The following is a 12,587-nucleotide window of genomic DNA, read 5'->3' on the forward strand; positions in this document are numbered from 1 at the left end:
CGTCGTCATTGTCATCACCACCATCATCGTCATCATCATCGTCATCATCATCAACGTCACCAGCATCATCATTGTCATTGTCACCACCATCATCATCATCGTCGTCATCGTCACCAGCATCGTCACCAGCATCGTCATCATTGTCATCATCATCATCATCATCATCATCGTTATCATTGTCACCATCATCATCATCGTCATCATCACCAGCATCATCATCACCATCGCCATTGTCATCATTGTCATCGTGACCATCATCACCACCATCATCGTCATCATCACCATCATCGTCACCAGCATCATCGTCATCATCACCATCATCGTCACCAGCATCATCATCATCGTCACCATCATCATTGTCATCATCATCACCATCATCATCATCGTCATTGTCATTGTCACCATCATCATCATCATCGTCATTGTCATCGTCACCATCAGCATCACCAGCATCATCATCGTCATCGTCACCATCATCATCATCATCATCATCATTGTCATCACCACCATCATCGTCATCATCATCGTCATCATCATCAACGTCACCAGCATCATCATTGTCATTGTCACCACCATCATCATCATCATCATCGTCGTCATCATCACCATCATCGTCACCAGCATCGTCATCGTTGTCATCATCATCATCATCATCATCGTTATCATTGTCACCATCATCATCATCGTCATCATCATCATCATCGTCACCATCATCGTCATCATCGTCATCATTGTCATCATCGTCATCATCATCATCGTTATCATTGTCACCATCATCATCGTCATCATCACCAGCATCATCATCACCATCGCCATTGTCATCATTGTCATCGTCACCATCATCACCACCATCATCATCGTCATCATCACCATCATCGTCACCAGCATCATCATCATCGTCACCATCATCATTGTCATCATCATCACCATCATCATCATCGTCATTGTCATCGTCACCATCATCATTGTCATCATCATCACCATCATCATCGTCATTGTCATCATCACCATCATTGTCATCATCACCACCATCATCATCATCACCACCATCATTGTCATCATCGTCACCATCATCATTGTCACCATCATCATTGTCGTCATTGTCATCGTCACCATCATCGTCATTGTCATCATCACCATCATCATCATCACCATCATCATCATTGTCATCACATTGTCATCACCATCATCATTGTCACCATCATCATCATCGTCATCATCATCTCATAATCGTCATCATCATCATCACCACATTGTCATCATCATCATCATCACCACCACCATCATCATCATCATCATCATCATCGTCATCATCATCATTGTCATCATCATCTCATCCTCATCCTCACCATCATCATCGTCATCTCATCATCGTCATCATCATTGTCATCATCATCATCAGCCCATTATCCTCATCTTGTCCTCATCATCATCACCATCACCATCATTGTCATCATCATCATCATCCCATTGTCCTCATCATCATCATCACCATCATTGTCATCATCATCATCCCATTGTCCTCATCATCATCATCATCAGCCCATTATCCTCATCATCATCACCATCACCATCATTGTCATCATCATCATCATCCCATTGTCATCCTCATCCTCATCATCTCATAAACGTCGGCGTCAGCCGTGACCTTCCTCGTCCCTGCTCCTCCCCTGAGCCTCCAGGAACCCTCCATCCTCACGTGTCCTCCTCACCTTCTCCTTGTACTTGATGATGTCCAGGCCCACCAGAAACCCCCAGGAACCTCCAGGCCCACCTGGAACCTTCTACCGTCACCTGGAACCCTCCAGGAACCTGCAGGAACCGCCCATCCCAACGTGTCCTCCTCACCTGTCCTAGTACTTGATGACCTCCAGAACCTCCAGGCCCATCTAGAACCTCCAGGAACCTGCAGGAACCGCCCATCCCCACGTGTCCTCCTCACCTGTCCTTGTACTTGATGACAGCCAGGAACCTCCAGAACCTCTAGGCCCATCTCGAACCCCCAGGAACCTCCAGGAACCTGCAGGAACCTCCAGGAACCGCCCATCCCGATGTGTACTCCTCACCTGTCCTTGTACTTGATGACCTCCAGAACCTCCAGGCCCATCCAGAACCTCCAGGAACCTGCAGGAACCTGCAGGAACTGCCCATCCCCACGTGTCCTCCTCACCTGTCCTTGTACTTGATGACCTCCAGAACCTCTAGGCCCATCTAGAACCCCCAGGAACCTGCAGGAACCTGCAGGAACCGCCCATCCCCACGTGTCCTCCTCACCTGTCCTTGTACTTGATGACAGCCAGGAACCTCCAGGCCCATCTAGAACCTCCAGGAACCTGCAGGAACCTGCAGGAACCGCCCATCCCCACGTGTCCTCCTCACCTGTCCTTGTACTTGATGATGGCCAGGAACCTCCAGAACCTCTAGGCCCATCTAGAACCCCCAGGAACCCCCAGGAACCTGCAGGAACCGCCCATCCCCACGTGTCCTCCTCACCTGTCCTTGTACTTGATGACAGCCAGGAACCTCCAGAACCTCCAGGCCCATCTAGAACCCCAGGAACCTCCAGGAACCTGCAGGAACCTGCAGGAACCGCCCATCCCCACGTGTCCTCCTCACCTGTCCTTGTACTTGATGACGGCGTCCACGATCTTGCGCATCTTGCGGGTCAGGGGCGGCGGGTTCGGGGACAACTTCTCGGCCGGGGGTCGCCCGCGCTTCTTCTGCTTCCGGATCTCCTCGTCCTTGTCGCGGCTCCGGGCGCCCGCCGGGGGTCCCGGGGGTCCCTCGGGCTCCCGCTTGCGCTTGCGAGAGGACTTCTTCTGGCGGACCTCCTCCTCGATCTCCTCCAGGGTGCCCTCCTCGATGGCCTGGGGGTGGAGAACCAAGGGGATTGAGGATCTCAAGGGGTTTGGGATCATCTCAATCCTTCTGGTGGACCTCCTCCTCCTCGATCTCCTCCAGGGTGCCCTCCTCGATGGCCTGGTGGTGGAGACAAGGGGATTGAGGATCTACAGGAGTTTGGGATCATCTCAATCCTTCTGGTGGACCTCCTCCTCCTGGATCTCCTCCAGGGTGCCCTCCTCGATGGCCTGGTGGAGAACCAAGGGGATTGAGGATCTCAAGGGGTTTGGGATCTCAAAGGGTTTGGGATCATCTCAATCCTTCTGGAGGACCTCGTCCTCCATCTCCTCCAGGGTGCCCTCCTTGATGGCCTGGTGGTGGAGACAAGGGGATTGAGGATCTCAAGGGATCTGGGCTCCTTGGGGTGGTGCCTCCTTGGGATTGGAGAACTTTGGGATTTAGGATCCTTGGTAAGGTGCTCCCACCCCACCAGGAGCCACCACCAGGTACCACCACCAGGTGCCACCACCAGGTACCACCAGATGCCACCACCAGGTACCACCAGATGCCACCACCAGATGCCACCACAGATACCACCAGGTGCCACCACCAGATACCACCACCAGGTGCCACCACCAGGTGCCACCACCAGATACCACCACCAGATACCACCACCAGGTGCCACCACCAGGTGCCACCACCAGATACCACCACCAGATACCATCACCAGATGCCACCACCAGGTACCACCAGGTACCACCACCAGATGCCACCACCAGATGCCACCACAGATACCACCAGGTGCCACCACCAGGTACCACCACCAGGTGCCACCACCAGATACCACCACCAGGTGCCACCACCAGATACCACCACTAGGTGCCACCACCAGGTACCACCAGATGCCACCACCAGGTGCCACCACCAGGTGCCACCACCAGGAGCCACCAGATGCCACCACCAGGTGCCACCACCAGATACCACCACAGATACCACCAGATGCCACCAGCAGGTACCACCAGCAGGTACCAGCAGATGCCACCACCAGATGCCACCACAGATACCACCAGGTGCCACCACCAGATGCCACCACCAGGTACCACCAGGTACCAGCAGATGCCACCACCAGATGCCACCACAGATACCACCACCAGGTACCACCAGGTGCCACCACCAGGTGCCACCAGCAGGTGCCACCACCACCATCGCGAGGTGAGGTCCCACCTTGAGCCACTGCTTCTCGGTCAGCGAGTCGCTGTAGTCGACCTCCTTGCGGTGCCGGGAGCCGCGGCCGAACATCTTCTCCTCCTCCTCCTCGCACGTCAGGCGCTCGACCTCGGCGTCGTCCTTGAGGATCCACGACGGCAGCTCGTCCTCCTCCATCAGCCGCGGCTTCCGCTTGGGGTTCCGCGCCTCCTCCCGCCGCCGGTCCAGGTCCATGCGCTGGTGGGACGGGTGGGAGGGTTAGTGGTGGACATCTCAGGTGGGATGGGGTGAGGAACATCTGAGGTGGGTTTGTTGTGGTTTTGGATGGATCTTCTGAGGTGGGATCAGGGATATCTGAGGTGGGATGGGGTGAGGAACATCTGAGGTGGGATCTGGGTTATCTGAGGTGGGATGGGGTGAAGGAACATCTGAGGGGGGATTGAGACCATCCAAGGTGGGATCAGGGATATCTGAGGTGGGATGGGGTGAGGAACATCTGAGGTGGGATCAGGGATATCTGAGGTGGGATTGGGGAACATCTGAGGTGGGATGGATCTTCTGAGGTGGGGTTGTGGTTTTGGATGGATCTTCTGAGGTGGGATCAGGGATATCTGAGGTGGGATCAGGGATATCTCAGGTGGGATGGGGTGAGGAACATCTGAGGTGGGATTGGGGAACATCTGAGGTGGGATCAGGGATATCTGAGGTGGGATGGATCTTCTGAGGTGGGATGGATCTTCTGAGGAGATTGGGGACATCTGAGGTGGGACTGGGGTGAGGGATGAGGTGAGGGCACATCTGAGGTGGGATCAGGGATATCTGAGCTGGGATGGGATTTCTCCTGCTCATCTTCCTCCTCGTCTCTTGCTCTTCTTCCTCAGGAGATCTTCCTCCTCTCCCATCTCCTCCTCCTCCTCCTCTTCCTCCTCATCTCCTGTTCCCGTTCCTCATCCTCCTCCTCCTCCCTCCTCCTCCTCTTCCTCAGATCTTCCTCCCCTCCCACCTTCTCCTCCTCTCCCATCTCCTCCTCCTCATCTCCTCTTCCTCTTCATCTCCTCTTCCTCCTCCTCCTCTTCCTCATCTCCTGTTCCTGTTCCTCCTCCTCCTCCCCCTGCCCTTCCTCCCTCCTTCTCTTTCTCCTCATCTCCTCCTCCTCTTCCTCAGATCTTCCTCCTCTCCCATCTCCTCCTCCTCATCTCCTCTTCCTCTTCATCTCCTCTTCCCCATCCTCCTCATCTCCTCTTCCTCATCTCCTGTTCCTGTTCCTCCTCCTGCTCCTCCTCCTCCTCCCCCTGCCCTTCCTCCCTCCTCATCCTCCTCCTCCTCCTGTCCTTCCTCCCTCCTTCTCTTTCTCCTCATCTCCTCCTCCTCTTCCTCATCTCCTCCTCCTCCTCCTCCTCCTCCTCCCCCCGCCCTTCCTCCCCCTCCTCCTCCTCCTCACCATGAAGAGGTCGAACTCCTCCTCGTGCCGGGCGATCATCTGGATCTCTGCTTCCTCCCTCCTCCTCCTCCTCATTTCCTCCTCCTCTTCCTCAGATCTTCCTCCTCTCCCATCCCCTCCTCCTCTTCCTCCTCATCTCCTGTTCCCGTTCCTCCTCCTCCTCCCTCCTCTCTCCTCCTCCTCTTCCTCCTCATCTCCTCCTCCTCTTCCTCAGATCTTCCTCCCCTCCCACCTTCTCCTCCTCTCCCATCTCCTCCTCCTCATCTCCTCTTCCTCTTCCTCCTCCTCCTCTTCCTCATCTCCTGTTCCCGTTCCTGTTCCTCCTCCTCCCTCCTCTCTCCTCCTCATCTCCTCCTCCTCTTCCTCAGATCTTCCTCCTCTCCCACCTTCTCCTCCTCTCCATCTCCTCCTCCTCATCTCCTCTTCCTCTTCATCTCCTCTTCCTCTTCCTCCTCCTCCTCTTCCTCATCTCCTGTTCCTGTTCCTCCTCCTCCTCCTCCTCCCTTCCTCCCTCCTTCTCTTTCTCCTCATCTCCTCCTCCTCTTCCTCATCTCCTGTTCCTGTTCCTCCTCCTGTTCCTCCTCCTCCTCCCCCTGCCCTTCCTCCCTCCTCATCCTCCTCCTCCTCCTGTCCTTCCTCCCTCCTTCTCTTTCTCCTCATCTCCTCCTCCTCTTCCTCAGATCTTCCTCCTCTCCCATCTCCTCCTCCTCATCTCCTCTTCCTCTTCATCTCCTCTTCCTCCTCCTCATCTCCTCTTCCTCTTCATCTCCTCTTCCTCATCCTCCTCATCTCCTCCTCTTCCTCATCTCCTGTTCCTGTTCCTCCTCCTCCCCCTGCCCTTCCTCCCTCCTCATCCTCCTCCTCCTCCTGTCCTTCCTCCCTCCTTCTCTTTCTCCTCATCTCCTCCTCCTCTTCCTCCTCCTCCTCCTCCTCTTCCTCCTCCTCCTCCTCCTCCCCCTGCCCTTCCTCCCTCTCCTCCTCCTCCTCACCATGAAGAGGTCGAGCTCCTCCTCGTGCCGGGCGATCATCTGGATCTCTGCTTCCTCCCTCCTCCTCCTCCTCCTCGTCCTCATCTCCTCCTCCTCTTCCTCATCTCCTCCTCTTCCTCCTCCTCCTGCTCCTCCCCCCGCCCTTCCTCCCCCTCCTCCTCCTCCTCACCATGAAGAGGTCGAACTCCTCCTCGTGCCGGGCGATCATCTGGTTCACGGTTTCGTCGTCGGGCACCTCATCTTCCTCCTGCAAACCCAGAGCGGAGCCTTCGGCCTCGGCCCGACAGCGCCGGGACCTCCGGGGGCCCTTTGGGGCAAATTTGGGCTTTTTTGGTTCATTTTGGGGCTTTTTTGGTTCATTTTTGGGGCTTTTTTGGTTCATTTTGGGGCAAATTTGGGCTTTTTTGGTTCATTTTTGGGGCTTTTTTGGTTCATTTTGGGGGGATTTTTGGGTCTTTTTTGGTTCATTTCTGGGAGGTTTTTTGAGGTTTTTTGGTTCATTTCTGGGAGGTTTTTATGGGGTTTTTTGGGATTTTTTTTGGTTCATTTTTGGGTCTTTTTTGGGGTTTTTTTTGCCTCATTTTTGGGTGTTTTTTGGGGTTTTTTGGTTCATTTCTGGGAGGTTTTTTGAGGTTGTTTTGGTTCATTTCTGGGAGGTTTTTTTGGGGTTTTTTGCCTCATTTTTGGGAGGTTTTTTGGGGTTTTTTTTTGGTTTTTTTGGTTCATTTTGGGGTTTTTTTTTGGTTCATTTTTGGGTCTTTTTTGGGGTTTTTGGTTCATTTCTGGGAGGTTTTTTTGGTTCATTTTTGGGGGATTTTTGGGTCTTTTTTGGTTCATTTCTGGGAGGTTTTATGGGGTTTTTTGGGTTTTTTTTTGGTTCATTTTTGGGTCTTTTTTGGGGTTTTTTGGCCTCATTTTTGGGTGTTTTTTGGGGTTTTTTGGTTCATTTCTGGGAGTTTTTTTGAGGTTTTTTGGTTCATTTCTGGGAGGTTTTTTTGGGGTTTTTTGCCTCATTTTTGGGAGGTTTTTTGGGTTTTTTTTTGGTTTTTTTGGTTCATTTTGGGGTTTTTTTTTTGGTTCATTTTTGGGTCTTTTTTGGGGTTTTTTTGGTTCATTTCTGGGAGGTTTTTTGGCGTTTTTGGTTCATTTCTGGGAGGTTTTTTTGGTTCATTTTTGGGTCTTTTTTGGGGTTTTTTGGTTCATTTCTGGGAGGTTTTTTTGGGTTTTTTTTGTTCATTTTTGGGGTTTTTTGGTTCATTTTTGGGAGGATTTTTGGTTCATTTTTGAGGGTTGTTTTGGCTCATTTTTGGGTCTTTTTTGGGGTTTTTTGGTTCATTTTTGGGAGGTTTTTTGGGGTTTTTTTGGTTCATTTCTGGGAGTTTTTTTGGGGGTTTTTTTTTGGCTCATTTTTGGGTCTTTTTTGGGGTTTTTTGTCCATTTTTGGGTGGATTTAAAGGGATTTTTTTGGGTGTTTTTAGTGGATTTTTGGGTCTTTTTTGGGGTTGTTGTTTCTCATTTTTGGGTGGATTTAAATGGATTTTTTTGGGTATTTTTAGTGGATTTTTGGCTCGTTTTGGGATGGATTCAATGAGGTTTTTTGGCTCATTTTTGGGTGCTTAAAATTGGGATTTTTTGCTCATTTTTGGGTGGTTTATTTTGATTTTTCTGCCCAATTTTAGGTGGTCTCAGTGGATTTTTGCTCATTTTTGGGTGGTTTAATTGTGGATTTTTTGCCCATTTTTGGGTGGTTTCAATGGGTTTTTTTGGGGTTTTTTTTGGTTTTTTGTTCATTTTTTTAGTGGATTTTTGCTTGTTTAAATTGGGATTTTTGCCCATTTTCTGGTGGTCTGAATGGGTTTTTTTGGGTGGTTTCAGTTGATTTTTTTCCCTCATTTTTGGGTGTTTTTTTGGGATTTTTTTTGCTTATTTTTAACGATATTTTTCTCTTTTTTAGGTGGCTTCAATGTTTTTTTTAAAATGAATTTTTCAGTGCTTTAAATATTTTTAAAAATCTTTCGGAGTGCTTTCCATTTTTTTTTTAAATTCTCATTTTAAAAGGATTTTTTTGCTGATTTTTGATATTTTCAAGATTTTTTTTTTTGCTTCTTTTCAATGTTTTTTTTCCTCATTTTTGGGTGTTTAAATCAGAATTTTTTCCTCATTTTTAGGTCATTTCCATCATTTTTCCACTCATTTTTCACCTTTCCCTGTATTTTTCACCTTTCACTTTTCCCCCATTTTGAAGCATTTTAATCCCAATTTCCTCGTTTATTTTTACATTTCAGGTTGGTTCCATCTCAATTTTGGACATTTTTCGCTTCTTTTTTTTAAATGTTTTTGTGCCATTTCCAACTCAATTTTTGCCTTTTTTCGACATTTTTTTATCCATCTTTGTCGCTTTCAATTGATTCCAATTTTTTCTCCTTTTACTAATTTTTATTTTTACCTCATTTCAGCTTTCAGCCAAATTTTCTTCATTTTTGGCCATTTTTGAGTCTTTTTTTTTTTTTTTTTTTTGCTATTTTTAACTCATTTTACCTCAATTTGGGCCAATTTCTCCCTTTTTTTGCATTTTCAGAACATTTTTCCTCATTTTCATCCCTTTAAATCAGATTTTAATTCACTTTTCCAACTTCCAGGCTGATCTTTTCCCCCTTTTTTTTTGCATTTTCACGTCGATTTTAACTGAATTTTGGCATTTTAAACTCATTTTTTGGCTGTTTCTAAATCATTTTTACCACTTTTTATTCGCTTTAATTCATTTTTTCCCCACTTCTGTCCCTTCCAAGCAATTTTAATCTGATTTTTGTCACTTTCAGGCCGATTTAAAGCAATTTTTGCCTTTTTTTAGGCCATTTTCACCCAATTTTTGGTGTTTTCAGCCCACTCCTAGCTCATTTTTGGCCCTTCCAGGTCATTTAAATCTCATTTTTTTGCCCTTCCAAGCCACGTAAATCTCATTTTTGGTCATTTAAATCTCACTTTTGCTAATTCAAATCTCACTTTTGCTAATTTAAATCTCATTTTTGGTCATTTAAATCTCACTTTTGGTCATTTCAATCTCATTTCTGACCCTTCCAAGCTGTTTAAATATCATTTTTTTTTCTTCTTCCAAGCCATTTCAACTCATTTTTGGCCCTTCCAATCTCATTTTTTGCCCTTCTGAGCTGTTTTAATTTCACTTTTTGCCCTTCCAAGCCACTTCAATCTCACTTTTGGCCACTTTGGACCATTTCAATCTCATTTCTGACACTCTCAGACCATTTTAATCTCATTTTTGGCCCTTCCAAGCCACTTAAATCTCGTTTTTGGTCCTTCCAAGCCATTTCAATCTCGCTTTTGGCCATTTCAATCTCATTTTTGGCCACTTAAATCTCATTTTTTCGCCCTTCCAAGCCACTCAAATCTCACTTTTGTCCCTTCCAAGCCACTCAAATCTCACTTTTGGCCATTTCAATCTCATTTCTGACACTCTCAAGCCATTTAAATCTGATTTTTGGCCCTTCCAAGCTACTTCAATCTCACTTTTGGCCATTTCAATCTCACTTTTGGTCCTTCCAAGCCATTTCAATGTCACTTTTGGCCATTTCTATCTCATTTTTGGCAACTTAAATCTCATTTTTGGCCCTTCTAAGCCACTTCAATCTCACTTTAGGTCACTTAAATCTCATTTTTTTGCCCTTCCAAGCTACTTAAATCTCACTTTTGGCCACTTAAATCTCAATTCTGGCTGTTTTAAGCTGCTTAAATCTCACTTTTGGCCATTTCTATCTCACTTTTGGCCATTTCTATCTCATTTTTGGCAACTTAAATCTCATTTTTGGCCCTTCTAAGCCACTTCAATCTCACTTTAGGTCACTTAAATCTCATTTTTTTGCCCTTCCAAGCTACTCAAATCTCACTTTTGGCCCTTCCAATCCGTTTCAATCTCACTTTTGGCCGCTTAAATCTGTTTTTTGTCTGTCTGTCTGTCCCCGGTGCGTGCGGGCGCGTTTGGGCAGTGGAGACTGAAGGGCCCCGCTCACCTTCAGAGGAGTTTCCTCCGCCTCAGGGCACAGGGAGCTGCCACTGCAGTGTCTGCTCTGCGGATAAACACAGGCATTCAGTCTCCAGGGCCTTCCTTCCCTTGAATTTTTATATTTTTTTTTTATATTTTTAATATTTTTTTAATTTTTTTCCTCAGATTTTCCCCCCCAGAATAATTCCAAACAAGCTGCCGCGCTCCCTGGTCTCGGGCTTGGGGATTTTTGTTTTTTGTTTTTTTTTCTTTTTTTGTGTGAAAATTCAATTTTTTTTTTTTTTTTTTTTTTGGTTTTGTCAAAAGTTCTCTTTTTTTTCTCAGCCTTAAAATTCTCATTTTTTCACTCCTAAAATCCTCATTATTTTTTCCCGGCTCCTAAAAAAATTCTCATTTTCTTCACTCCTAAAACTGTCATGTTTTTCCTGACTCCTAAAATCCTCATTATTTTTTCCCGGCTCCTAAAAAAAAATCCTCATTTTCTTCACTCCTAAAATTCTCATTATTTTTTTTTCCTGGCTCTTAAAATTCTCGTTTTTTGTTTTTCTCACTTCTAAAAAATTCTCTTTTTTTCACTCCTAAAATTCTCGTTATTTTTTCCTCACTCCCAAAATTCTCTTTGTTTTTCACTTCTAAAATTCTCATCAATTTTTTCTCACTCCTAAAATTCACATATTTTCACTTCCAAAATTCTCATGTTTTTTTTCCGACTCCTAAAATTCTGGGATTTTTTCCCTCACACCTAAAAAAAAGTTCTCATTTCTTCACTCCTAAAATTCTCATTATTTTTTTTTCCGACTCCTAAAAAGTTCACATTTTCAGTCCTAAAATTCACATTTTTAACTCCTAAAAACTCTTATTTTTTTCTAAAAAATTCCAAAAAAATTCTCATTTTTCCTAATAAAGTCTCATTTTTTTTTCCTAAAAAATCCCTGAAAAATTCCCAAAAAATCCTCATTTTTCCTCCTAAAACTCTCATCTTTTCCCTAAAAAATCCTCATTTTTCCTCCTAAAACCCTCATTTTTTTCCCTAAAAAACTCTCCCTATTTTTTTCCCTCACTCCTAACAAAAAATCCTCATTTCCTTCACGCACATAAAATAAAAAAAATTCAACGTATTCCGTGTTTTTTACCTCGTCCTGCTCCTCGTGCTCGAGGATGGCCTGCAGGAAGGCCCTGCGCTCGTGGCTGGAGGATTTCTGGTCGAACATCCCGGCCTGGATCACCTTCTGGTCCACGTTCAGTTTGTACTTGGCGGCCGCCAGGATCTTCTCCTCCACGCTGTTGACGGTGCAGAGGCGCAGGACGCGCACCTCGTTCTGCTGCCCGATGCGGTGAGCGCGGTCCTGCGCCTGCAGGTCCTGGGGACGCCCAAAATTTCATTTATTCCCCTCGAAATTCCATGGGGGAAAACGTGGGGGTGAAGCCTGAGGGGGTTTTGGGGTGGTAGCTGAAAAATTCCCATTTTTTTCCACAAAATTTTGGGGTTTTTCCTCAAAAATTCTGGTTATGACCTCAAAACCTGCCCTGGTTTTGTCCTCAAAAATCCAGATTTTGGCGCGGTCCTGCGCCTGCAGGTCCTGGGGACGCCCAAAATTTCATTTATTCTCCTCAAAATTCCATGCGGGAAAACGTGGGGGTGAAGCCTGAGGGGGTTTTGGGGTGGTAGCTGAAAAATTCCCGTTTTTCTCCCCACAAAAATCCGATTTTTTTCCCTCAAAATTCCTGGTTATGATCTCAAACTCCGCCCTGGTTTTGTCCTCAAAAATCCAGATTTTGGCCTCAAAATTCTTGGTTATGACCTCAAACTCTGCCCTGGTTTTGTCCTCGTAAATCCAGATTGGGGTTTCTCCAATTTCTGAGCAGATTTTGGGGTTCCACCTCCACGGATCCATTTTGGTGTTTCTCCAATTTCCGAGCAGATTTTGGGGTTCCACCTCCACCTCCATGGATCCATTTTGGTGTTTCTCCAATTTCTGAGCAGATTTTGGGGTTCCACCTCCAAATCCATGGATCCATTTTGGGGTTTCTCCAATTTCTGAGCAGATTTTGGGGTTCCACCTCCACCTCCATGGATCCCTTTTGGGGTTTC

The 12,587-nt window shown here is 46.9% G+C and overlaps 1 protein-coding gene across 1 annotated transcript in view; it reads right to left on the minus strand.

Moving 5' to 3' along the window:
• Positions 1 to 12,587, minus strand: part of LOC134434022 (transcription activator BRG1-like) — a 48,252-nt gene that overhangs the window by 7,866 nt on the left and 27,799 nt on the right. The window contains 5 exon segments of the mRNA XM_063182716.1: positions 2,617 to 2,867; positions 4,066 to 4,284; positions 6,647 to 6,724; positions 10,503 to 10,559; positions 11,629 to 11,856. Coding sequence (XP_063038786.1) covers positions 2,617 to 2,867; positions 4,066 to 4,284; positions 6,647 to 6,724; positions 10,503 to 10,559; positions 11,629 to 11,856 — 833 coding nt within the window.

The sequence above is a fragment of the Melospiza melodia genome, unplaced genomic scaffold (genome assembly GCF_035770615.1).
Source record: "Melospiza melodia melodia isolate bMelMel2 unplaced genomic scaffold, bMelMel2.pri scaffold_299, whole genome shotgun sequence".
In the NCBI taxonomy this organism is placed as follows: Eukaryota; Metazoa; Chordata; class Aves; order Passeriformes; family Passerellidae; genus Melospiza; species Melospiza melodia.